Source organism: Mixophyes fleayi, chromosome 8 (assembly GCF_038048845.1).
Source record: "Mixophyes fleayi isolate aMixFle1 chromosome 8, aMixFle1.hap1, whole genome shotgun sequence".
Lineage (NCBI taxonomy): Eukaryota > Metazoa > Chordata > Amphibia > Anura > Limnodynastidae > Mixophyes > Mixophyes fleayi.
The window spans coordinates 50,764,576-50,789,503 of NC_134409.1; the positions used below are offsets into that span (position 1 = coordinate 50,764,576).

At 37.3% G+C, this 24,928-nt stretch overlaps 1 protein-coding gene across 1 annotated transcript in view; it reads right to left on the minus strand.

Annotated features, from left to right (window-relative positions):
* The window catches only part of COL11A1 (collagen type XI alpha 1 chain), a 163,789-nt gene that overhangs the window by 102,727 nt on the left and 36,134 nt on the right, over positions 1-24,928 (minus strand). The window contains exons 5-8 of the mRNA XM_075182562.1: positions 9,815-9,943; positions 5,090-5,206; positions 4,210-4,365; positions 3,919-4,011 (exon numbers count right to left, since the gene is read on the minus strand). Of these exons, the coding sequence (XP_075038663.1) occupies positions 3,919-4,011; positions 4,210-4,365; positions 5,090-5,206; positions 9,815-9,943 (495 nt within the window). The remainder of the gene's footprint in view (positions 1-3,918; positions 4,012-4,209; positions 4,366-5,089; positions 5,207-9,814; positions 9,944-24,928) is intronic.

Below are 24,928 nucleotides of genomic sequence, written 5' to 3' on the forward strand. Positions count from 1 at the left end.
TAGGCCCAGATTGGTTTTACGAAGGCTGTGAAGTGGGCGTGCACCTTCAAATGCTATAAACGGACAAGAAGATGCACTTGCACATATGAAATAACAATGCGGTCTGCAGATTTTGCGGTTCGTAAATGACTGTTATTATCTTTTAATTTGATTTTAGGAGTGCTTGGTAAACCAGTACTCCTAGTCAATTAAGAGATGGCAAAGTAAAAATGATTCATTACAAAGCAGCAGTACCAGTATAAAAATAATGAGCAGACATAAAGCAAATTAAGAAACATGAATCAATCATTCAGTCAATTCACTATTTTATGTTTCAATAGGTGTTTAAGCTCTCCCGCAACATTCAAACAGTACTGCTGCTTTATACCCTCATGCTAGCGTTTGCTTGTGATTCATGGCATAGCAATTCTCTTTAGTTAAATAAGATTAACAAAAGGTTTAATTAAATATAAGCAGTTAAAGCATCTGCAAATAGCTGATTTCACAAATGTTTTAACTAAAAATGTTGTTCAAATGTGCAGTCTCCTTTCTATCGGCTTTGGCAGAATGAAAAATATCCAAGATTTATTTAAAAACATACTGCCCCTGATTTTCTCAAGATTTACTTTTACTTTATAAACATTAACTTGAAAATTTGCATCAGATCACAGTGTACAAAGGTATAAATGATTATATTTAAGGAGAATGCATACTTAAAACAAACATATTTGATTAAACAAAATCACATAGGGCCTGATTCATTAAGCAACTTAAATTAAGAAGTTTCTTATTTAAGTATCCTGGGCAAAACCATGTTACAACGCAAGGGGTGAAAATTAGAAAAAACAGTCAGTATTTAACTTATGTGCAGAACAGAAAACTAATTTTCAGCCCTTGCATTGTAACATGGTTTTGTCCAGGAGACTTCAATAAGAAACTTCTTAAATAAGTTCCTTAATAAATCAGGCCCATAATCATGTTCTCAGGTAAGTCAATTTCCAGAATTCCAGGACAATTGTTTTTGAATTTATTTAATCAGTTACACTGCAAGATAAATTCATAATTGTTGATTCAAACATATGCACTTTAGATGTGATTTATTATTGTAATTTGAATGTGTTTTCCTGCACTTTACAGTGCTTTTGCAAATTAAAAAATAATATTGTACTTGTGTTGTCCAATAATGCATAAGGAACAGGTCATACCGGGTTTTAAAATTTTAAATGCAGATTTCATATTTTAGAATGGAAGACTGTTAATGAGCCCATAAGAAACCATTGAAAATATTTTTAATGCGGTTTCCAGACTGAAAAACGCATTGACAGCGGATAGGTATAAACGAGCCCTAAAGGTTTAATCCATCATTTGCATTTTGAATGTAAACGTGTAAACAAGGAGTAAGCTTCTAGTGAACTGCAACTCCCCAACTGCTCTGTTAGCCACTAGCAAATATTTGTAGTTGAAAAGCAGCTAGTGAGTCAAAAGAGTTTGGCCTGGCTAAGGCAAGCCTTAGAATCCCCTTTTGTTTAAGTTGCAAATAAATAAGAACTCGCAGTATTATCTGAACTCTTGTCTAGCAGGGCATGATATGAATTGCACAACAACAGCAAGTTATGCACAGGTTGCCCACATCTGGAGTAGTCATATGACATCAAAGTAGATCATTTGGAAAACATATTTTTGTTGTATGTATCATTCAATAGTGTACAAGTATCCAAAGACAGTTTCTTGAAATGTATTTTTAAATGTATCTACCTGCAACAATTCCTTCTCTGGCTTTAAAGAAAAAAAATCAGGTTGTTGTTTTCTGTTCCCAATGGATATTTTAATTATTGTGAGCTACTTTATAAAGCAGCTTTACCATCTAGACAATGTTTGCTATAAAAAATATGAGGACGTGTATTTCAATGTGTACTTATCACACCATTGGGCCTATTTATCAATAGGCCTCGTATTCTTGCTTATTGTGGCAATAAAAATCAGCTGCCCCTGTAATACAGGCAAAAACAGGTTACATGTTTTTTATTTAAATTATTTTTTTTTTAAAAACTCCATTCATTAAACTTTATTTAAGAATTACATTTTTTTTTTAATAAATGTAATATGTTTTCACCACCTCGAGAAGGCAATAATAGATCAGGTATTGCAGCGGTACTATCCAAGGAAAACTGAAGAATTTTACTGGCGGTGGGGATTATCAGTAGTACTGCTAATGCCAGTGGTTACCTTTTCATGTACGCCGCAAAGTGGAACAATCCCTATAGCTGGCGACAGCTGGAGCTTTATGCCCTATGATAAACCAGCCCACATAGGTCACGTAAAAGTGCTATTTTTATTTGCTTTTTACACATCTCCATAATTTAATAGTCAGTGTTAGAGCTAATAACACACGTCTGGCCCACCTCAAATGAGTTTTAGGCACAAACATATATATATATATATATATATATATATATATATCTATATATACACACAAGTTAACCCGTGCATGATACTCATGCATTCTAGTCAAATCAAGCTACTTAAGGTGATAAAAAGGTTCTTGTCATGCATTTGGGCCTAGCCCAGGCCTCCTCAGGGGAAGAGCATTACTTCCCGACGCATACGCCCTTTTTTAACGTGGTTTTGTCCACATGTCATCACCTCATCATTTTTCTCCATCACCTCATCCTTCATCTTCATTGCCACATCCTTCATCAAGCTACTTAAGGTGTTAAAAACTCCCCACTGTCACCCCTGGCAACCACCAACCACTCCCAACTGTCACTTCTCCTTCAAGAAATATATAGGTCAGTGTATAACTCTGCCCAGCAGGTGGCGCTGCAGCTTGTTTTTTTTTTTTCACACACGCCACTAGGCATTTATATAGTAGATATATTGCAACTAGGTGTTTTCAAATGAAACAAAAGTTCTAGATGGTAAAACTCCTGTTTAGGGTCAGTATATTATATGTAATGGATCTTATACACAGAAATCTCAATGGTGGTGACTAGGCACGATGGGGGACATATATGAACTTTGGTGCACAAGTAACTGTCTATGAGGAGTTTTAACCCACAGCAAGGAATTAAATGCTTGATCTCTTTCCTATTTACAAAAATGAAATAAACTAATTGGTTACTGTAGGTTAGAGCACACATTTAGATCTGGGGCTGACTGAGCTGGGGAGCAGAGGGCATTTGCCCCCCAGGCCAGTCCCATAGTGGGATACCTTGGACTGGGTTGAGTCTTGCCCCCGGGCTAAAATTTTCAAGCCCTACCCTGACTCAGATACCTGTACTTCAGTTTTCATAAGTATCTCTTATTAAATATCATTATTTCACTGTAAATGTACATAAGAAGCATTTCTTTAGAGGCACTATGTTATGAATTTGGAGGCACATATGTAACATCACAGTATAGCATGATCATTGTATGATTTTTAAGGCAGAATAAATGACCATATTGCCTTAAAAGAGCTTTTTAGGATCAGAAAGCAGAAGCTTGTACAGAAGCAGTCCATATTTAAAGTGTACTTATCGCTGTCAAACAGTGGGCCGAACCAATATCCAGCCTATCAATCCACTAGGAATAAGTGTTATTGATAAGGAATAAATCAATAGAACTGAACTGAAATTGAATCGAAATTGCAATCTCACATATATTGGTTCAACCCACACAATGACTGGTATAACTCTGACTATGAGATGGGCACACTTTAATTTGCTATGTTTTGAAGCTGTTCTTAGCCTAGTAGAAGCATTAAAGCTTAACGCAGCTTAAGTATATGTTGGCGACACAAGGGGAATCCGATCCAAGTGGTGTTTTGATTTCCCCTTTCGAGTATGAGGAGGGTGGCGTTTAGAGTGTAATCAGTTACACATACTTTATTACCCAAATCCTTGATGGAATCCTGTAATAAAAAATATGTTCACTTATGTTTTATACTTCCTTTTTTACCTCATTGGGTCCAGTGGTAATAGCAGGTGTATCTGTCTGGTAACCATAGTCTACTTCGCCATATTGTTCTGGAATGTAGTCAACCACATTGGCCTGAGAGAAAAAAAATAGGTCTGTTAAATCAGGCTTAGCATATTTTGCATTAGTGGTTCAAAGTAGGAGTATAGAAATAGACAGGTTATGGGATTAGCCAGAGATTCTGTCCACATCTAGTGGGGTTAGGGCATTATATGTCTCATGATCAGAGATCTTCGGGGCTGGCCCTATTGAAGATCTTGATTTCTTTGCTACCTTTACCCCTATTCTTTTTCTTGTTGATGCCTGGTAATCGGTCTTGCCCTTCTTCTTCTTAGCTGCAAATGATTTTTTGGGCGTGACCTTTTGGGGTTTGTCCTTTGATTTAGGGGGCACTGGCTTCTTCTTCGGTTTGGAACTGGCTTTCTTCTTCTGAAAAAATGTGGTGAAAGACCGGATGGAAACAATGAATGAAGAAATGAAGAAGAGGAAGTAAGGAGAAGATTTAAGGGCAGGCTGTACCCCTTTACTGATGTCATATTTACTATTTAGTGCTTTTCTGGGAACAACAAATACCTACATTATCCGTATGGGACATACGGCAGCGATTCACAAACCACTTACAAGTACTAATAACAATAATCCATAATCTGTTCACACTTTGATTTGTGAAAAGTGTGTAGCACTTGAAGTTAGTTTGAGGACCACTACCCTATGAAAAGCACCGCTTAGTAAATATGAAAAATAACCTTAATAAGATTAAACGTCCAGGTTTACAATGTGTCATTAAATCTAAAATAAAGTATTGAGATATTGAATCTTCATGAAAAGTGTGTGGCTTTAATTTTAACACCACACCATTTCTGCAAAATGCTATAACATTTGCAATATATCTAAATATAATACTTCATTATAGCAAAGCATTGTCATGAAAATAAGAATATCTGAATACAATTCTGATAGATTTATTTCAGATGCAATTGCATGTAAGGTTGTGAGGCTGTTTTGTCCCTGAATCACAAATGTATTGCCTGCCATTGTCTTCATCCAACTTCCAGAATAGGGAGATCAGCTGGAAAGATGGGTCAGAGATGACATGTGAGCAGATGATGAGAGAATAGTTACACACAGTGCACACAACACATAGTTACTGTACCTCAGTCTGAGCTACAAGTTCTTCAGTAATTGAGGGTGCCTCTGTTACATAATCAGTCTCCTTGTAATCTGTTCCCCCATAATCATAGTCATATTCGATTAGCTCTTCAGGTGCATACTACATTGCAAAAGGAAGATGGGTTAGGCAAGGCTGTGTTAGTCAGCAGTAGATTATGAGCCTATAGCTCTGTTACAGAGTGACATCCATGCACAATGTTGTACCACCTTCCACATTGTCTGTAATGCAGAATACATTGTTGCATGTTGTATCGGCAGTAAAGCATAATAGAAAGACAGAGTGAATGTACTGCATAGCTTCCAGAATATCAGGCTTCAATGTAGAAAGTGGAACTAAACTTGAAGATGAATACTCTTGTTTTAAAACTAAAAGTAACAGGCATCTAGTTACACATATGAAAGTCATTTAAGAATAAACGATTGTGACATATCTGGTCTACGATCTCAGTGTGTGTTTACGGTTCGCTGCCATGATGATGTATCTCAAAGTGGATGGTAATATTATTCCTATCCATGCTGAGAGCTAAGAACATTATATGAAAAGGGAAAAGTTATCTGAATATATAGACTATTTGTTGATTCAGTAACTTGGGATATGGGATTGAGTTTCACTAAAATATGTCAGCTTGCAAAGAGCAACTTTTGTCATTCAAGGAAGGGAGGATAGTTCAGTTCACCCACTACTAGTGTAACCCAAACATAGTTTGGTTTAGTTCCACTTTAAGACATTTTTTGTGCCATCAGGCAGAACAAAATTTTGAAGCAATTGCAGTCATTCTATAAAGATTTACCTAGTGACTTTTAGAACTAAGCTTGTCAATAAGCAAATAAAGCAAAATATAACGCTTTGCTGTATCGTATTGTATACTAAGTCGGACACAGCAAAGCATTTGCATCTTTTGACTGTCAATATTGTATTCAACTTTAGTTTTTCAAACTATGAAGAGAAGCAAATACAATATATACAAAAAATCAAATGGTTCAATTACACATTTTCCACTATCAGTGAATGTAATATAGATTTGTATAAAAGATCAAGCATAATAATAATAATTAAACTTTTCCAAAATTGGAGAGAAAACATAAACCTAATGTTATAATTGAACAATTAACCATTTGATTTACTTTTTAGAGCATACATTTTCATTTGGGTTAAATATATAAAATGCTTTTACTCTATTCACTGCCAGGCTATTGCTATAACAGGAAAAATGGTAAGAAATTTAAGAGTGTAAAGTAGAACCCTTTAGAATTTCTTTCCGCATGAAGCCATTTGGACAATCCACTGTTAATGTACGCTAAAATCTTCATAGACATGTTCAGCAGAGTTGCCAATTATCCCTAATTTCCAGACTTTACAAGTTTGTAAAGATATGAAACTGGATATATTTCCCCCTGGATTCAGCCCTTTTTATATTGGCCAATTACAGGGTACTACTTCTAGTTTATTGCATTTTAATTTGGACTAGGCATGAAACTGCCCCTTCAATCACTTGTCTCACTGGATGAATTGACCTTTGTAGAGACAAGCACATATATTCCACTTTTGACTTTCATCAGATATACTCTACAAATATTACACATCTATCAGGCACAAATGTCAATATATACATCTGGCCCTGTAATAGACTACAAATGACAAAGCCATGAGAAAAACAGCCCTTGCAACAGAATGTGTGAAAGGCACTGCAATTCCACAAACATGTCAAATCCTTGTGCAAATGTCCGTAAGCATTATGATTAAAAATAAGGCATGAAAAGAGGTGGTAAGGCAGAGTGATGGACTATGCCAGCACCATTGGGCTCTTGAAGGCATTGTACTTTTAGGCAGTTATAATTTGCTGATGTTAATATTGTTTATAAGGCAATATAGAGTGTTACACACCGGGCCTGAGTCATTAAGGAAAGTAAGGCAAAAAAAGGATGTTACAGTGCAAGGGGTAGAAATTAGTTTATTATTTTGCACATAAATTAAATACTGCTAGTTTTTTCATCTAGCACACATACTTGAGAGCTTTATTTTTACACTGAAATTTAAAGTTCATCTAGGACATGTCCTACCCCAACTATAAATGTGTCACCACATTTTAAACTTATCTTCCCCTCCAATGCAAAATGGTTTTGCCCAGGTGCAAAGATGCTCATTTTTTATGCTTTGCTCTCCTTAATGACTCAGGCCCACCATGTCTAATTTAATAAAATTTGGATTGTAATTTGTTATTTGTCATTACATGGCCATGCCCAAGAGTAGCTAGGAGGACCATGATGATCATTTTGCGTGCACATATGTATCTTCAATTCTTGCAGCGATGCAAACTTAAAAAAAAGTCAAGCACTGTTGTACAATTTGAAAAATTTGCTGACTTCTAATGTATTTCTCAGTGAACCCTCATTAAGGCATAAGTTAACATTAAGGACTGCAGGACTGCTGCTACCTTATGTGACATATTTGCTTTATGGTTTCAGTGAAATTGATTTCACTCGGCATAAATGCGCTATATCACCACTTCCAATCTGGTGGAACAATCATGGCGTTTTGTGCAAAATTTATGCAATGCTGGTAAATCAGGAAACATTTTCCAGTTGGCCATACCTTCAACTCTTGCTTCCACCCACCACCCAATTACTTTTGTGCAAAATACAAATAAATTCTTACTTTAGCATTTCGGGGCTTATTGAGTTAGCTTCCGGGATAGCGGCTATGCGCGGCCGCACACATAAAATGCAAAATCGCCACATTGCAGACTTTGGGGTGCGAAGGGAATTCTGTGATGTAGCAGTATCGGGAAGGAGGCGGGCGGGCATAGCCACGATCCCGGAAGCTAATTGAATATGCCCCTAAGTGTGCAAATAGGCAAAAGAATTGCAACAGTATTATAAACAATAGGAATGTATCTTGCAGAATCCAGAGCAAAAAAAAATACTTCTCTTGCTTTGTACATCGGAACTGCAAGAGGTGCAGAACGTGCTACAGCAGCCATGTGATATTTCAACATGGGACAGATGGCTTTTACACTATGCTGGTATTATTTTCTGCTCTGTAAATTACCCCAGTGTGTCATATCTAAGCATATCTTCCTAGCGCCAAAGTTTCCACTAGAAATGTATTAAATGTTGGCAACTACTGTATGATTTTAAGTTTCCTTTATACTTCTCAATTCCTGTATAAGCTGCAATTTAATATTGGACTGACAGTAATTTTACACTTTTAATATAATTTTTTATGGGTACAGAGAAAAGAGACAGGTTGATATCAAAAAGTGACTTAATTAAATGTACTGCAATTAAATGACTACATAAGCCATGGCTAAAAGGAACATTATAATCCTTGTGCTCAGCTGGTTATTTTTATAAGTAATATCAAACACATGGTTGAGCAAAGGTGTTTCTGACACTGTAACAGGTACCGTGATATTTGTTATTTTCTGTCTTGTCTGCGACTGAAGTATATATCATAATGTAGTGGAAAGGAAAAAGCCAGGAGATTTGTGGAGTGATATTTTCATCTGTGGAAATTGGCAGCTACTAAAAAACTCACCAATGTAAACAGAAGTTGTAATTTTGGCCCGGAATTAGATGTACTCAGTCTCACTCATATCAATCACACTGATTGATCTGAAATATTCCAACTATCTTTATGTTTTATCTGTGCTTTATAAATACAGAATAGAAACCACATGAACAAACAGTTACAAAAACAGCATGACAAAACATTGTATATTACTATATATGAGTGAAAAACTGCCCAATGGTCTTATTTAACCTTGGCATTCATTCTTATTGTATCCTAGTGAAATCCCTGACTTGTCAGCAGTGAAGTGGTTAAAACCCATTTGAAACCACAAATTACAGCAGTATAGAGACATCGTCTGGAAAATGCATTAGAGGTGATTTTTTTTAAAAAATATATATTTTCCTTGAATGCCTCAGAATATTTCCACAATGATCTCAGCACTCCTAGTTTCCACAAGAAGCAGTGTTATCATGTTACACAGTAGCTCTGGGGGATGTTTGTATCAATGGATTGTGCATTTCAGAAGCTGGGACCTCTAGAGATCTCTCCCATGGCAGGAACACATGGTTCTTATTTGGAGCAGAGTACAGGGAGGTAAAGAGCAGACACAAAGGCAGCATGGGGTCTCATGGCTCGGGCTGTAATATCACTCTTTCTTCCACCTTTACCAAAGACAGGAAGTCTTCTGATGAAGAAGAATGGCCTCCGGATTTACTGACTAAGACGGAAATCACGACCACCAAAACAGCCTTCACGTATAATAATGTGTTGTACATTATAGCCTAGAAATTGTATATACATTGACATGACTTTTATTATTACTAGAACTTTCATTTAATACTTCAACCAAGGTGGACAACACAATGTAGGGAATGATGTTGGTGCAAAAGTAGAAATTAGCGGTTTCTCCTTTGTTGGTAGATAAAAAAAAGGCAAAGTGAGAGTGACTGTGGATAAGGTTAATAAAGAATAAAACCATTTTTCCTACCTTATCATCAAGGAATGTAGTGCTGCTCTTATAAAACTACTCTGTGAACAGGCAATTTTATACATAAAATATATCAAATAACATATCTGCACATTTTATAATCTGATACGATAGAAACATTTGTAGTAAGTTGATTTTGAATAAGAAATATGGAATTGTCTGACTTTTCCTTTAATTTTCTCCAATGTCAATATATTTGCTCTCACCTCATCCACTTGTGGGTCCTGCGCTTGGGGCATGTTGGGTGTTGGCATGTCACAGTCCGTCATGTAATGTTCACAGTAGTCGTACGCAGCTTTGGGGTCATCAACTATCAGTAGCTGCTGAATATCACCCTGGAACAAATAATGCATACAACAGATTGTTAGCCCATGGGGCAGTAGAAGCATCTCAGGGAGCCAGGGCACATATATGGTATATCAAGTATTAATTCTATTTATTTATAACAATTGCATTCATTCTCAGTATTGAATCACAAGCCAACATTATTAAAAAGTCATATATAGTAAATTACAGGCCACCTAAAAATCCATCAAAGAGACGAGAACAGCAGTAACTGTACACACTGTAAGCTGAATTCTAAATCTTACAGGGAAGATTATACCTTATTTTTTTTATTGTCCTATAAATGTTATTCTGCAGAAAGAATATATTTACACGTTAATATGCATTGAAATTGCTATAATACTTATTCTGAAGATTAAAAATTATTCACAGATGCCAACAGAACAGTGCCATCAAGTGGTCAAATTATTACGAGAACTTGAACAAATATCCTGCACGTATAATCAAACAATATGAACAATGCATTTCTCAGATGTAGAAATGTCCTTGATTAATTCTGCATGAGCCAGGCCCAGATTAATGGAAAGGCCATACAGAATTGTAGGAGCATCAGGCTGCCCTTTCACCATCTTACCACTTCTCTTTTTTATTTATACCCGCTAGCATGGTAAAATGAATGAACACCTACTGATGGAATACATTTATTTATTTTGTATAGGTGAGGCTGGGTGAAGGTTGAGGCCTTAGAGATAGTAAAAGCAGCCATAGGGGATACTTATATTAGTTTGTGATAGCAATACAGATATTGTTTTACAAATATAGATTTCTTAGACAGTTGATGTCCTGCTAAAGATGAAATTATTGTACAGTTACAGTAGAGATATCCATTTCTTTCCCTCATAGTTGCCAACTGTCTCAAATTTAAATAGAGTTGTTTCTTTTTCACAGACAATGTCCCTATGTATCACCATCAAGTCCAAGTACAAGGTAGCTAAACACCAACATGAAAACCATTTTGAAAATGGAGAACTTTAAAACCGACATAATTTAGCACAGATAGTCTCCTTACACAGCAACACCACAGCCTCCAACTGTTCCTTTTTACAAGTACTCTGGAGGTTATTTAGGAACCTGGTCCGCAGTGCAAGTGTAACACTGGGCCCTCAGTGTGCCTCACCCACAGTCTCACGAGGCCACACCCCTTTCGGAGACTCTCAAGAATTTGGTCAGTCCTGCCAAAATAGGGGCAACGAGAGGCATGATCTCATTTGGTCACATGGGGCTGACATACTAAAAGCTGACCAAGATCATGGAGAGGAAGTCCAACAAAATCCATGAGTCTCCTGGACATTGCGGGAGAGTAGGCAAATGTGGACTCTGGTGAAGGCACAAAGTGTTTCCCAGGAGCACTGTGAGAATACTCTTGCTAGTGTGTAGGTGACAGGTACTCTTTAAATAAAAAAATATGTCATGTTTGCAGCCACTGAGGGCAGGATTTTGGGTGAGAGGGACTAAATATAATGACCATCTGTACCATTTATTGTAGAAATTGGAGTGTATACAACAGCAACATACCATAATATATGTACACAATTGTAAGACTCCACAATACAGCATCTTTCAGTGCACTTTTTAAATACACTCTGCTCTCTTTTATTTTGACAGTTCAATCCTAATGCCAAAGCCTCCAGTATGCAAATGCAAAGGACCAGACATATTCATTAGCATTATGATTATGTTAAAAGAAGAATGGCACTTGCTTTGTTAATGTGCAATAAAAATTGTAACAAAATAATTGAAATGCACATGTATTTCCAAATCAGCTTATTTGATTATAGGGAAAGAAGAATCCTATCATCACAATATAAAGATGTTTGGATCACAAGCTCTGTGCACCATGATTGAGATAGTCCCTCAACCCATCAGAAACAAATCCTACATAAAACCTACATGAAGCATTTTGGCGCCAATATCCTTCTACATACTGAAACTGTGACACAACTCACGAGGTACATGTCACACCGCTGTGCCAACATCACAGGCTTTGGTATCCAGCAGCATTTCAGTCTTCAGTACAAAGATCACACGGCAACAGAGTATTTAGAGCAGGAGGATAATGCACCACAAAGCACTGGCAGCCTGCAGAACTTCAATAAGGAGCTCACACTGTGCACGGTAAATCACCTACATAACAAGTATCACAAGAAACGTGTAATACAAAGATCACACAGTCCTTCTAGCATCCCTTGTACATACCAAGATCACCTAAAGCCCAGTATCCATAGCTCCTAAATATTCACAGCACAAAGCACAGTGTGCACAGAACAGAGCAGGACTTAGTGGGTTAACGTTAATGATGGACCATGGATGATAGTTAAATGGAGAATCTCTGCTATTTTGTAACTAATCAATGTTAATTAATAGTTTTGGATATTCAAGGTAATTGCAAAACATATTATGTGTCATGGCAAGCCAATCATTGCCATAAACCTCACTCAAACTGTATATGTTAATACTATACTTTCTAACATGTTAAGTGGCTAAAGGGGTAACTTATGATGTGTACAAGTCAGTGCACATACATGTACATTGATAGTCTTAAATGTACAAATAAACCTATAAACCTAAGACAAAAATGTATTTATATATCTAATTAATAACTATTGTCATATATGTCTATTTATCAAATAACAACGCTTAAGTTTGGACGGAAAGAGGGAGATTTGAATCCAAAATAGAAACAGCTGTGATTCATGCTGTACACATGATCACAACTAAATTATAATATACTCATCACAGAAAGTTTAACACATGTTCGGTTAATTACTATCACTCATAGAATGCTGAGCCAGTACTGCATTTGTTGACTTTTTAGTGCTTTGCAGTATAATTAAGTAGGTTAACAGAGGGTTATAGTGGACTATTAAACAGATTGCAATCATAAATGATGTGATAGTATAATAAGCTTTATTGTGTCCCTTTTCCATCTGTAGAAATCCATCTTACTTTTATATTACTACTAGAATGCTGTAGAATAGAGATGAGTGAAGCTGTGGCAGAATTACACATGAATGACAGTTAGCAGCGGAACAGGTCATTTCATATAGTAGTGACAGCTCCAGCAATGCAATTTTTGAGTTTTCTTCACCGCACTGTATTTGAATAGGCCATATTTTGCTTTTGGACATACCATGTCTTAAAATATATAAATTATGTAACACATTCCACCACTACATTGTTGGTCTCTCCATGATCATGTTGATGAATAGGGGATCTTGTGCTGCTGGGAGGCTACTTGTGACTTACCAGGGATCTAATAGAGTGTGTCCTGGAGAGGTTAGTTATTAGTGGGTATCCCATGACTTTACCAACATTAAGACGCTATTGCAAACTGTATAGGTTATGGTGATCTTGAGTTGAAGGAAAATACTGTAGCTGATCCTACAATGGAGGATAACTTTCCAGCCAGTAGGCCTCAGGTTTCAGGCCTAGGTTAAGAGGAAAAGTTTCATGCAGTCAAGGTCAGAACCTTAGAGTTGTCCATTCTGCATGGCGGGAATAATGGTATTTTCATCAGGAACCAGTGCCCAACTAACCCAGGCCTTGTAAATAATGTTGGACACTCTGACAACATATATACTGTATGTAAAGTGCAGGGTAACCTTGTGGACATTGATTACTATGATTCCCATACCAGACCAATTATACTCCAATGCTCCTGAAAATCCAAAATCTAATTTGTAGGGCAGTCAAACAGGATGTACAACAATAGAAGATGGTAAACAATCATGTAGAAATTGTTGGAGGAATATCACCACAATTTATCAGCACGGTGGCTAAGTGGTTAGCACTTCTGCCTCAAAGCGCTGGGGTCATGAGTTCAATTCCCAACCATGGCCTTATCTGTGTGGAGTTTGTATTTTCTCCCTGTGTTTGTGTGGGTTTCCTCCGGGTGCTTTGGTTTCCTCCCACACTCCAAAAACATACTAGTAGGTTAATTGGCTGCTATTAAATTGACCCTAGTCTGTCTGTGTGTATGTTAAGGTATTTAGAATGTAAGCTCCAATGGGGCAGGGACTGATGTGAATGACTTATCTGTACAGCGCTGCGGAATCAGTGGCACTTTATAAATAAATTATGATGATGATGAATCACCGAGGTAGCTGAGTGATACTCAGTTGCCTTCATAATACTTGCCCAGAGTGGTCATGATTAACTACCTCTTTGCTGAAACAGTCTCTGCCGGTATGTGTGCATGTTCACGCTATTTAGGCGGCATGCGCATTTGCAGTGTTACTATAAGCCCAGCATTTTTCCATTCATTTTTTCTGTTGAGTTGGCTCTAACAGAACAAGTATTGTGGCAGTGCATGCACCTCCATGATCCTTGTGAAATAGGCCGAAGGAGGGAAATCTTACAGCCAGTGGGGTTACTGCTAGCAATCATATTGCGATCTGTGGCAGTAACCTCCTGATATAGTAACACAAGTGTTTGCAGGCCATAAGGCTTTTTGTCCTTTAAAAACTATATCCCTGTATTACTTTATTCTGTTTCTGATACTATGTCTTGGTATTTATGTGGTGTTGCCCTGCTCTACTCTTTACCCATACTTGCCAACTCTCCCGGAATGTCCGGGAGACTCCCGCATTTTGCAAGAGTCTCCCGGGCGAGTGTGGCAATCTCCCGAATTCTGCCCACTTCACTAGGAAGTGCCCCACTTCCTAGTGAAGTGGGCAGAATTAGATCCCAAACGCCGCGATTCCCGGTGAATCGCGGCATTTGGCCTCCGCGTCATGACCTCACAGGGGGTGGGCCAAAATGTGGTCATTTTGGCCGTACCGCCCCCCCTCACGCCCCCCTCCACTGGCTGGCTCCCGGAAGGGAGCTGAAGAAAGTGGGCAAGTATGTCTTTACCATATGTAACCATTCATTCTATAATCTGTATCACATAGATTAGAAAAGACCTATTAATTATGTTGTTTCCATACAGGCTGTTCTAAAGCTATTTCTGTTGGATGTCTGTGCTGGACTTTATGAATTAGCAGTCCCATTTACATATAAAGCTGATAACAACTACCTTTTAAACAAAGTGCTTTCCTTTATTATGATGGGAAAAAAGTATATCTCCCAGTATGCATATCTAAAATGATGCACAAGTAGTTGTCCAGACAATGGACAAGTAGGGATGTTGCCTGCTTGGAAGGAGAATGAGACTGCAGTCCATTCTGAGTGATGAAAGAGAGCAGCACAGGGAACACTGTAGGCTCCCACTTCCAGTAGGTAGCAGTAAAACAGCTTCTAAATGTTGTGTCAATGTTCTGAACCTTGTAACCAGTTGCTGCAGAGAGGAGAGAGACCACTGTTGTAAAGGTACTTTATTTGTATAAATTCAGTATATAGTCAGTGTATCAGTTTCTTTTCTTGTCACAGACACTAAATTGCTAGTTACAACTCTATGCAGGGTTATAGCTATCAGTTATCTTTAACCACCTAATTGAAGTGTTCCTGGGATATTAAAGGATGAATTATTATTCACAATTGTGTGGTTTAATGATCTGGGCCCATTCTCATTATTAAGCCACATCCCGAAGTGGGAATAAACTAAATATAACTGACTAAATAGTATATCTTGTTAAAATAGGAAATACTTTGCAAATGAGTGATCGATGACCTACAAGTCCTAACTGCATCTGAGAGCCTACTGTGGGTCACCTTTGCTTGGTCTGTGGCAGGGGAAATCTTAGCTTAAAAGAACGGTATTGGCATGTTAAGGAACGCGAGGGGAGAGGAGAGTGAGTGATGTCATGTCTGGAGCCTTTGTGGCACATAAAAGGAGAAGGTACGCTGTTCTCTGCCTCTTTCCAGCAAGACATAATAAACTGACGTCACCCATCCTATCCAGTTGTGATTTAGCTAGGGCTAGAAGGAGTAATAATTGTTGAATTGTCATAATGGCCTCACTTATGGCATATTATGAGAATTATTTTCCTTTTTTCTAAAAAATAAACAAATACAGGAAATGAAAGAAACAAAAATAGATGATATGCGGTTTCTTGATGTTTGTCACTGGGACACAGAATTAGGTGGCCAGATTGTATTGAATCAGCTTTTGTGATTCTTAGGGGTAAATTTATCAACCTGCGATTTTACGTCGGGGGTTGAAAAGATTCTAGCTAACATTTTGTAGAATGTACTAAATAAATGATAACTAAAATCTGATTGGTTGGTATGGGCAACATCTCTAATTTCCAAACCCCCTGAAAACTAGCAGCTTGATAAATTTACCCCTTAGTGTTTGAATAGCTGTCACCTGGTTTAAGCCATGGCCCCTTTGGTGGCATGCCCCTACCCTTTGGATAATAATATTCTCTGGATTGTTTTGTCATTGTGTCATGTGTCATTGTGGTGTGAAGTGTGAGATGGAGAGACAGGTAACTTTCCTGCTAAAGGTTGTGTAATGGTGATACATACGTGCAAAGATAAATTGAACAAAGTGATATATTCAGGTGTCTGGATGAACAACACGATTATTAAGTAAATGGGACACCTACAACTTATGCCAATGACCTCACTCACATCAACGGGGGTCATCAATAAAACTTATATTCCGTCCTGAACAATCAAATCTTATCAGACTTCTATGTTTTTATAACTGCGATAAACGGTGATAGTAGCTATCGCCATATAAAAATAGGTACTGGATTTTGATTGTTTAAAGCAATCATATGGGGACAGTAGTACAAATGGTGCATTTTCGGGCTATAATGGCCAAGTTGGCAGACAAAATCAGCCCATGTTTGGCCAAGTTTCTTGTTTTTATATACGTGCCAACTTTAAAGCCCCTTTTTTCACTGATCTAGAATACTCACATTTCATTTATATTTTATTTAAAAAAACACCTCTCCTACTAGTGCAGACTTGTGAAAGTAATGAGGCCGTCACACTGTTACCGATAGTACGGCAATGTTAACGCAGATTTCTGCTCGCGGCTCTCAGAGCTGCGAGCAAAAATCAGCATTGAAATTGCAGAATGGATGTTGATTGGTTGTTGTGATTAGCGAAAAAGGATAGCTGTGTAATTAGCTATAAAGCATAACTGTGAAGGGATGGAGCTTATTCAGGGATGGACATATTATTATAACTGGGCTATTACTGGTTACCAAGTAGAAAAATACACTTTCAGAAGTATTAGAAAAAATATTATATCTAAAGATATTTTTTTCTACTGTTTGATAAAGATTTGTTTCACTGTTATAGACATATGGTAAGTAACTGCCAGAAAAATATCTCCCACAGCATTTTTATTAAGCTCACGGTAAACATATTAACACAGTGGAATGCCCCCTTGCTGTCTAAATTACACGTTAAAGATACATGGGTTTGACAGCACAGGAGCCACATTTTGAACACTATGCACGACACAACACTTGACCTGCAAAATCATGGACTTAAAGTAACCTAATTCAAAATATGGCAGCTCAGCTGCATTTTAAGGGAAATGTTCAGTCTTCTTAGCATAGATACCTCATATGTTTCAGGGTCTCACAAATAGCGCCCAGTTCCATAAAGGAGATAGAAAATACATATGCAAAAGATCAAGGATCACAATATGAGGTTATAATAAATAAGTAGGTTAACCTACAATGCTGGTGATAAGATTTTACCATCCATTTATTGTATATATAGCTTTAGCCCTGTTCTGAAGTGTGTTGCGTCTGCGCCTCACTGCGACTAGGATGTATATATATATTACAATATATAGATTTGTGCAGCAAAATGGCTTCCACTATAGAATAAGTGCATTCTGCTAATGATGATGAAAAGTGCAAATATGCAAATATATAGTAAGCCATAGCAACCAGCTAGACATTTGTTTCCGATAATCCAACTTCCTCTAATGCAATTGCTGACCCGTTGCTATGGGTAACTACTAAGTGGACATTCTACATTTGCACATACATACCCCTTGAAATTATGCTGTGGCTAATAATCTTGCTTGCAGTTGTCCTGCACAATTTCATTGTATATTCTGCTGAAATATGGTCATCTCAATGTCTTTAAACTTGCACTTAATTTTGAATCATAGGGAAACATTTAGAAGCAAAATACTAAAAAACAGGGACTTTGAAAAATAGGCCACATTTGTTTAAACAGGTGGCCTTACTGTACATTTCTTTATATTACGCAACGTTGCTTATTAAAATGACAGTATGGCAAGGATATTTCTTAAACTTTCTTTTGGGACTTATAAATAGGCTAAAAGAAAAATATATTTTATACACATTGGATCTGCTAACACGACAGTCCATTGCATATGTAGGGTGGACTTTCTCAGTTATAACAGCGTCTGGTTTAAAGATTTTTATTTTTTATTAAACTAAAAATTTTTAGTAACACAACACTTCTGGACAATTCATATAAAAATATCTAACATTTTATTTTTTAACTTTAAGATGTTTTAAAGGAGATTCCTGAAAAATAACAGTTTACATAAATTACTAATTTAAATACTAAAGTCATTGTTAAAAAAAATTAAAAATCAAAATTCCAGTATTAGAGTTACTTATCAAGATATGCCAAAGACAGAAATATTTCACACTTTGCTCTTCTAAGTGAATGGGCACTTAATGCTATTGTCACAGGTATGTTGTAGTCCTATTGGGAATTACTTCTTTAAATTCAACATGTGCAAAGTGTTCTCTACTTAATTCTGCCCTGCTGCACTGAGTGGATTAAACCTCATCAGGAAGGAATGTTACAGGACAGAAATACAGGAAAAATACTCGTCTGAGACCTGTAAATTTCATCTCTGGGAAACTCATTACTTCTCCCCACTTTCTGCAGCTCAGAGCTTGAGTACCCTTCTGTGCCAGATCCGAGACAGTCAAATAAATACACTAGACATGATCAAATTAACACCATCACTGCCAGGAAACTATACAAATCCCTATCAAGAAAATAAATATTAAACTTTTAAATGCTGGAAGATGTTTTGTAGGTTTTGATATACTATAGTAATGTAGATTTGCAAGACAAAACTCTTATGACCATATGATCATATTTGATCTTACAGTTATTGTTATGCGGGTCACTCAAAAGTCAATCTAAACCATGCAATCTAATCCAAAATTTGGTTTTCGGAAGTTGATTATCCAGCTTTGATCATTATTAAGTAAAGCATTTGTATTACTGAGTGTGTAGGCGGCTTGATCAATAGTAATTAAGCAATCTTCTTAATGCACATACTCAACATCTCATCATGTCATATTTAGATTGTTGTGTGTATGTACTCAAACATCAATCAAACAAAAACATTGTTTGATTAAAATGAATAAAGTTGTTGCGAGTGTGGACTGCTTAAGCGGTATCTACAATTCAGATATCTATTATGTTTTGAGATGTTCGATAAAATATTAAAATAAGTGTATTCGAATTTCTTGATCATCATAGTCATCATCACCATTTATTTCTATAGCGCCACTGATTCCGCAGCGCTGCACAGGGAAATCATTCACTTCAGTCCCTGCTCCATTGGAGCTTACAGTCTAAATTCCCTAACATACACACAAACAGACAGATAAGATAAAATTAAATACTGTAGGTGAAACAATGCTTGTCTGAAAGTCATACTATGAGAAACAATGGTAGAAAGCAACACAAACTAAACCGCCGGGAAAAGTGCATTTATACACGCCACATGTACTGTATCAAAATATTTTCTAACAAAATAACTATACAATATAGCACATTTAGGGGTAGCGTTATCAAACCTTCTAAAATGGAAATGTGAAGGTGTTGCCAATAGCAACCTTTCTAGAAATGTATATGAATCTGATTGGTTGCTATGGGCAACAGCTTCACTTTGCCTCTTTAGAAGGTTTAATAAATCGACCTTAAAGTACTTATGGGCATATTTAGCAAAGGATAAAGAGTGCTATAGCTGGTGAAAACAGGTATGACTCATTCCTAGGGACATTCCGTTGCATTGGTAAGTCTATTCAATAAGTACAATAGTGGCAATATCTGTTCTGTTATTGCCATCTCAGGATGGCAAAAAAGAATCAAAGTCATTAACAAAATGCTTTATTCTTAAATATTCTTAAATAAAGCATTATTTTATTGAATGAATGTTTCAAAATGTTAATTTCATTTTTAAAATAAATAAAATCTACTGTACTTATTTTGCATTTATTTATTTTCCCCAAAGTGAAAATAAAATCCCAAATCTGGCAAACCAGCTCATAACATGAGTGTTTGGCCCAGCAAGTCAACTCTTATCCATACATGCCAACATTTGAGATCTCCTTTCTGGAAGGGGAGATCTCACTGGTGATTTTTTGGGGGGCGTGGTCAAGCGGGACACGCCATTTGGCCCCAAGCTGTCACTACCATTTTAGTCTATTACAGGGGGGGCTGGACCATGATGACGCATGATTGCGTCAAAAAGCCCCGCCCCCACCTGTTAACTAACGGACTGGACAAGAATTAGGAGGTTGCTCTGCCCAGAAATTCAGAAGTCTCCCGGAATGTCCAGGAGAGTAGGCAACTATGCGCTTATCTCTTCGGGGCCAGTATTACTGAGACAGCTGAGAATTGCACAGTTGCCTCAGCTTATTTTTATTTGATAAAATGTACGATAAAGGATTTAAAAGAAAAAAAAACCTTCCAGCCACCTAGAGGTTCTTAAATAAATAGGCCCCTAAATATAACATTATATAACCAGTATCAAATAATTACTATGGCACTTTACACTTTAGTCCAACATTAAGTTGTTGTATAAACTTGGTTTGAGCTTTTCATGTGAATTTATTACATCAGCCTCTCATTGTACAATTTTCTAGGAAGCGGTTAAGTAAAAGACATGCTGCAATATAACCTAGGCAGTCATATAACAAGAGTGTTTATTGTTTTCAAACAGGAGCAGTAACTGCATATTTATCATTTCAATTTGTCTTTGAAGAGTAATTGTGAACTGTTTGTACACCAAATTGTGGCAGCCGCCTATACTGTGCATGTATGAAATGAGTTCCATCTGGAAGCTGCATTGAATTCCAGAGCATTGCCACAATCAGCCATTTCGGGTCTTCATAAATCTCCATTATAAACACCCGACTGGTAGTATTTGGATACCAGATTGCAATAATGTTACAAAGAAACACGCAGATGTCTATGCAGCTTCCTTCATATTCAGCACAATAAGTGAAGCCATGATTATTTTGTTTGTCGAAGCAAATTGATTTTTGTGACTTATAGCAGTTATACTAAGTGCCTCGCTTAGCAGACATTTATGTTACTTGTTAAAATCTCTGCCTTCTAAATATTAAAGAGACACAACACAATCCCAACTAGTATCTTTGGGGGTAAATTTACTAAACTGCAGGTTTGAAAAAGTGGAGATGTTGCCTATAGCAACCATTCAGATTCTAGTTATCATTTATTTAGTAAAGTCTACAAAATGACAGCTAGAATCTGATTGATTGCTATAGGCAACATCTCCCCTTTTTTAAACCCACAGTTTAGTAAATATACCCCCTGGTGTCAATTATGTTTAATCGTAGCTTTGAGGATGTCATGTATTTTCCTATCTAAGTGTCTATTTTTACTGGTTTTTAACCAGCTTTTTAACCTATGACAATAAAGTCAGTTGTATACAGTATTAACAGAATTGTGTACCAATCAAAGGGTTTGATTCTTACTTAAAGAAGAGCTACATAATAAAATGTAATTTCTTCAATAAACTCCTTCCTTCTAGCTAGAAAAACCATGGGGGTACACATGGCAATTATCTGTGTGAATAACTGGCATCTGCAATACTCTCACACTTGGCCTGTGAGACCTGGAGCATCATGGGACTGCAGGCGCCAAGAGGGGTCATTTACTTCAGTCCCAGACATGGGACCCCTGTGGTTTTGCTACTTGGGGAAGTTCATTGCAGATGTAAAATATTTATGCAGAGTATTTTCTTGCAACAATGTCTCATAGTCAGTAATATAAAAACAGAGAGAATTAGAATGTATACTCTATATTACACCGCATTATAAACTATCACTATAATAAACCCATTGTACTATGGGCAGATCCGATTTTTACTGTTTTAGTGTGGGAATAAATAGCACTAGCAACTGAAATTGCAGAAGTATCGTGTACCATAGGAAGAGCGGGTCATTTTACTTGAGTGAATGGAGCAAGAGACATTATCCATAGTGGACTTCTGAGCACCAAGACTCTGCTTCCCTCCTTCAGTACCCTAAAAACACCCCAATTCTGCATGCATTAAAGGGGTACCTCACGGCACCTGTGCAGAGAAACATCATCATCATCATTTATATAGCGCCACTAATTCCGCAGCGCTGTACAGAGCTCATATCAGTCCCTGCTCCATTAAAGCTTACAGTCTAAATTCCCTAACACACACACAGACAGAAACACAGACCAGGGTCAATTTTGAAAGCAGCCAACCTACCAGTGTGTTTTTGGAGTATGGGAGGAAACCGGAGCGCCTGGAGGAAACCCACACAAACACAGGGAGAACATACAAACTCCACACAGATAAGGTCACGGTCGGGAATTGAACTCATGACCCCAGTGAGAGGCAGAAGTGCTAACCACTAAGCCAGCATGCTGCCCCAAATAGTGAATGGAACATACAAACAAGAATAGGACAAAGCTGTCTGCGAGCGCAACGTCAGGACAGACCCCTAAATTGGGACTGTCCCTCCTAAATTGAGACATTTGGGAGGTATGTACCAAGGAGGTTCCCAGGAGAGCAGGAGAGGGTTGCTATGCAGAAAAATAAGTTAATTAAGGGAAGGTTGCCAGACAACCCTCTTAAAAACACTAGGCTGTAGCCACTTCCTCATTTCTGTTATAGCAGCTGAGGTCTGAACATTGGGACTACCCAATAACAGTGTGGAGGCTATATATAATATATATTTAAATTTATTATATAATCTTCTGAGACATTGAAAAAGTCTATTTACCATTCAGTCTAAGGTAAACAAACTATTTACATTTTGTTTATCACTAAACTTATATACAGTATATTACATATAGCTGATGTTTGAGACCTTTTGCAAACATATAAGTGAATGATAATCGACTGTTGAGTCCGATATCGCATTAGTGTGTAAGCTCCCACGGTCATGTCTTATGTTTACCAAAGCACATCATGTGATTTGATTTTAGAAACTGACTAAAAATCACTATGAACAATGGAACAATGTTGGGCAAATTCTGCAGTGTGTATGCACTCACGACCAGCACTGTAGGCAGATCTCTATGATGTTTACAGAGTCACAATCTATTCAACAGATGGTTATCATAGATGAAGAACACAAATCTGAAGGTAAATTGTGTAAGTATGTACACATGACTCGGCTTGCTTTCAGTCATTGGTAAAATCATTAAACACAAGAGAACCCATTTATAACCACTTTAAATTAATGTAATGACTAAATTACTTTATTATCAGAATTCAATAACTTATTATACACTACATTGCATGTAGAAATTTTAACAACGGAGTATTATGGGGCCCAGTACAAATGTAACAGGCAGGGCCCCCGTCCTTGATTCTCTCACGTCACCCTCATTTTTAAATTATGCTCTACTCAACATTTGACTCGCCCCATCCTCTACAGTCACCCCACCATCCCCGGTTCCATCTAATACCTGCAGTAGTTTACTTTCCTTTCTGCATCAATTGCTGTCTCCTTTCGGCTCCTCTCTATTGACAGCACTGCATAATATTACATGACGTCAGTGATGCTGCAATCACTATATTAAAGGAACTAAAGAATGTCTTTATACACTACAATATATGTATAACTTCTTCCGGTTATAACGCTGGTAATGGTCCCTGCAAGATACGCTGATATATGTGGCTGCAAATAACTGTCACAGTTTCTAGACCACCCAGCAGGTCATATGTTCCAGGTCATGTAGCAGGGGCACAGAGTGAGTTCACTAACTATCACAGTTTCCAGAGCAACCAGCAGGTGCACTGGTGTATTGCCAAATGTCACATTTTCCAGAGGACAATGGCAAGGCACTGTTGTAAATGATGAGCGGACGTTTTGTGACATAACTCCGGAACGATGCAACTGATTACAACACCAATATTATTCTGCAAATCTACAGACCAAGACCTTCAATTTGGTTTACGCCCTGCTCAGACAATGGCATCATAGAAATAAGTCACTCATAAAAGTCGTACTTATGCTATTAATATATAGATATCCAATCTGGAGAAATTTTCTGTAGTGTGTACCCAGCTTTACTCTATTAAAATGGTTGCAAGGTGGGCATATGTGGTATTGCAACTTTTTTTTAATCCTTTTATAATTTTAATTAACATTTTTTAATTTTTAATAGTTTTAACTTGGATGTAAATAATTGCCTGTTATCTACTTTTAACATGCCAGTGAAGAAAGAACATATATATTCGTGTCAACCTTACTAGGTCTGATAAATATAATGCATACATTATTCAGGGCAAGGTTTTGAGACTGATTAGACAGGACATCTAAATTAGTTGTGGTGGGTAAACTCTACTGAAGAAAGTACAATAAACAAATCTAAAAAAGACAAGTTTCCCTGTATGTGATAGCAAGCAACCTATTAATACAAGCCAATAGACACATGCATCATGTATGCTCTATTCCACTGCAAACATTCCTTCTGGTAACTCAACAACTGTCAGTGACCCCCCTTCCTAAAATGGGTCATAGACGATGCGGTACTGCAAGCAATGTCAGAATTGGCCCGAAATCACAGCATATGTGGCCAAAAACTATTGCAAAGATCTGATCACCATCACATGGATCATTTTCGGGCATACTTATATCAACTTGGGTATACACTGATCTACTGGCTACAGTCACAGGCCCCAATATGTTCCAGAACTGATCTGGCTCCTTGATCCAAGTGCAAAAGTGCTATATCTTTTCCAATTTGGCTACCTGCATATGTACAATATAGTAAATGATCTTCACTTGGCGCAAAACTGGAGCGGCAGGTTTGTAGTATGTATATAT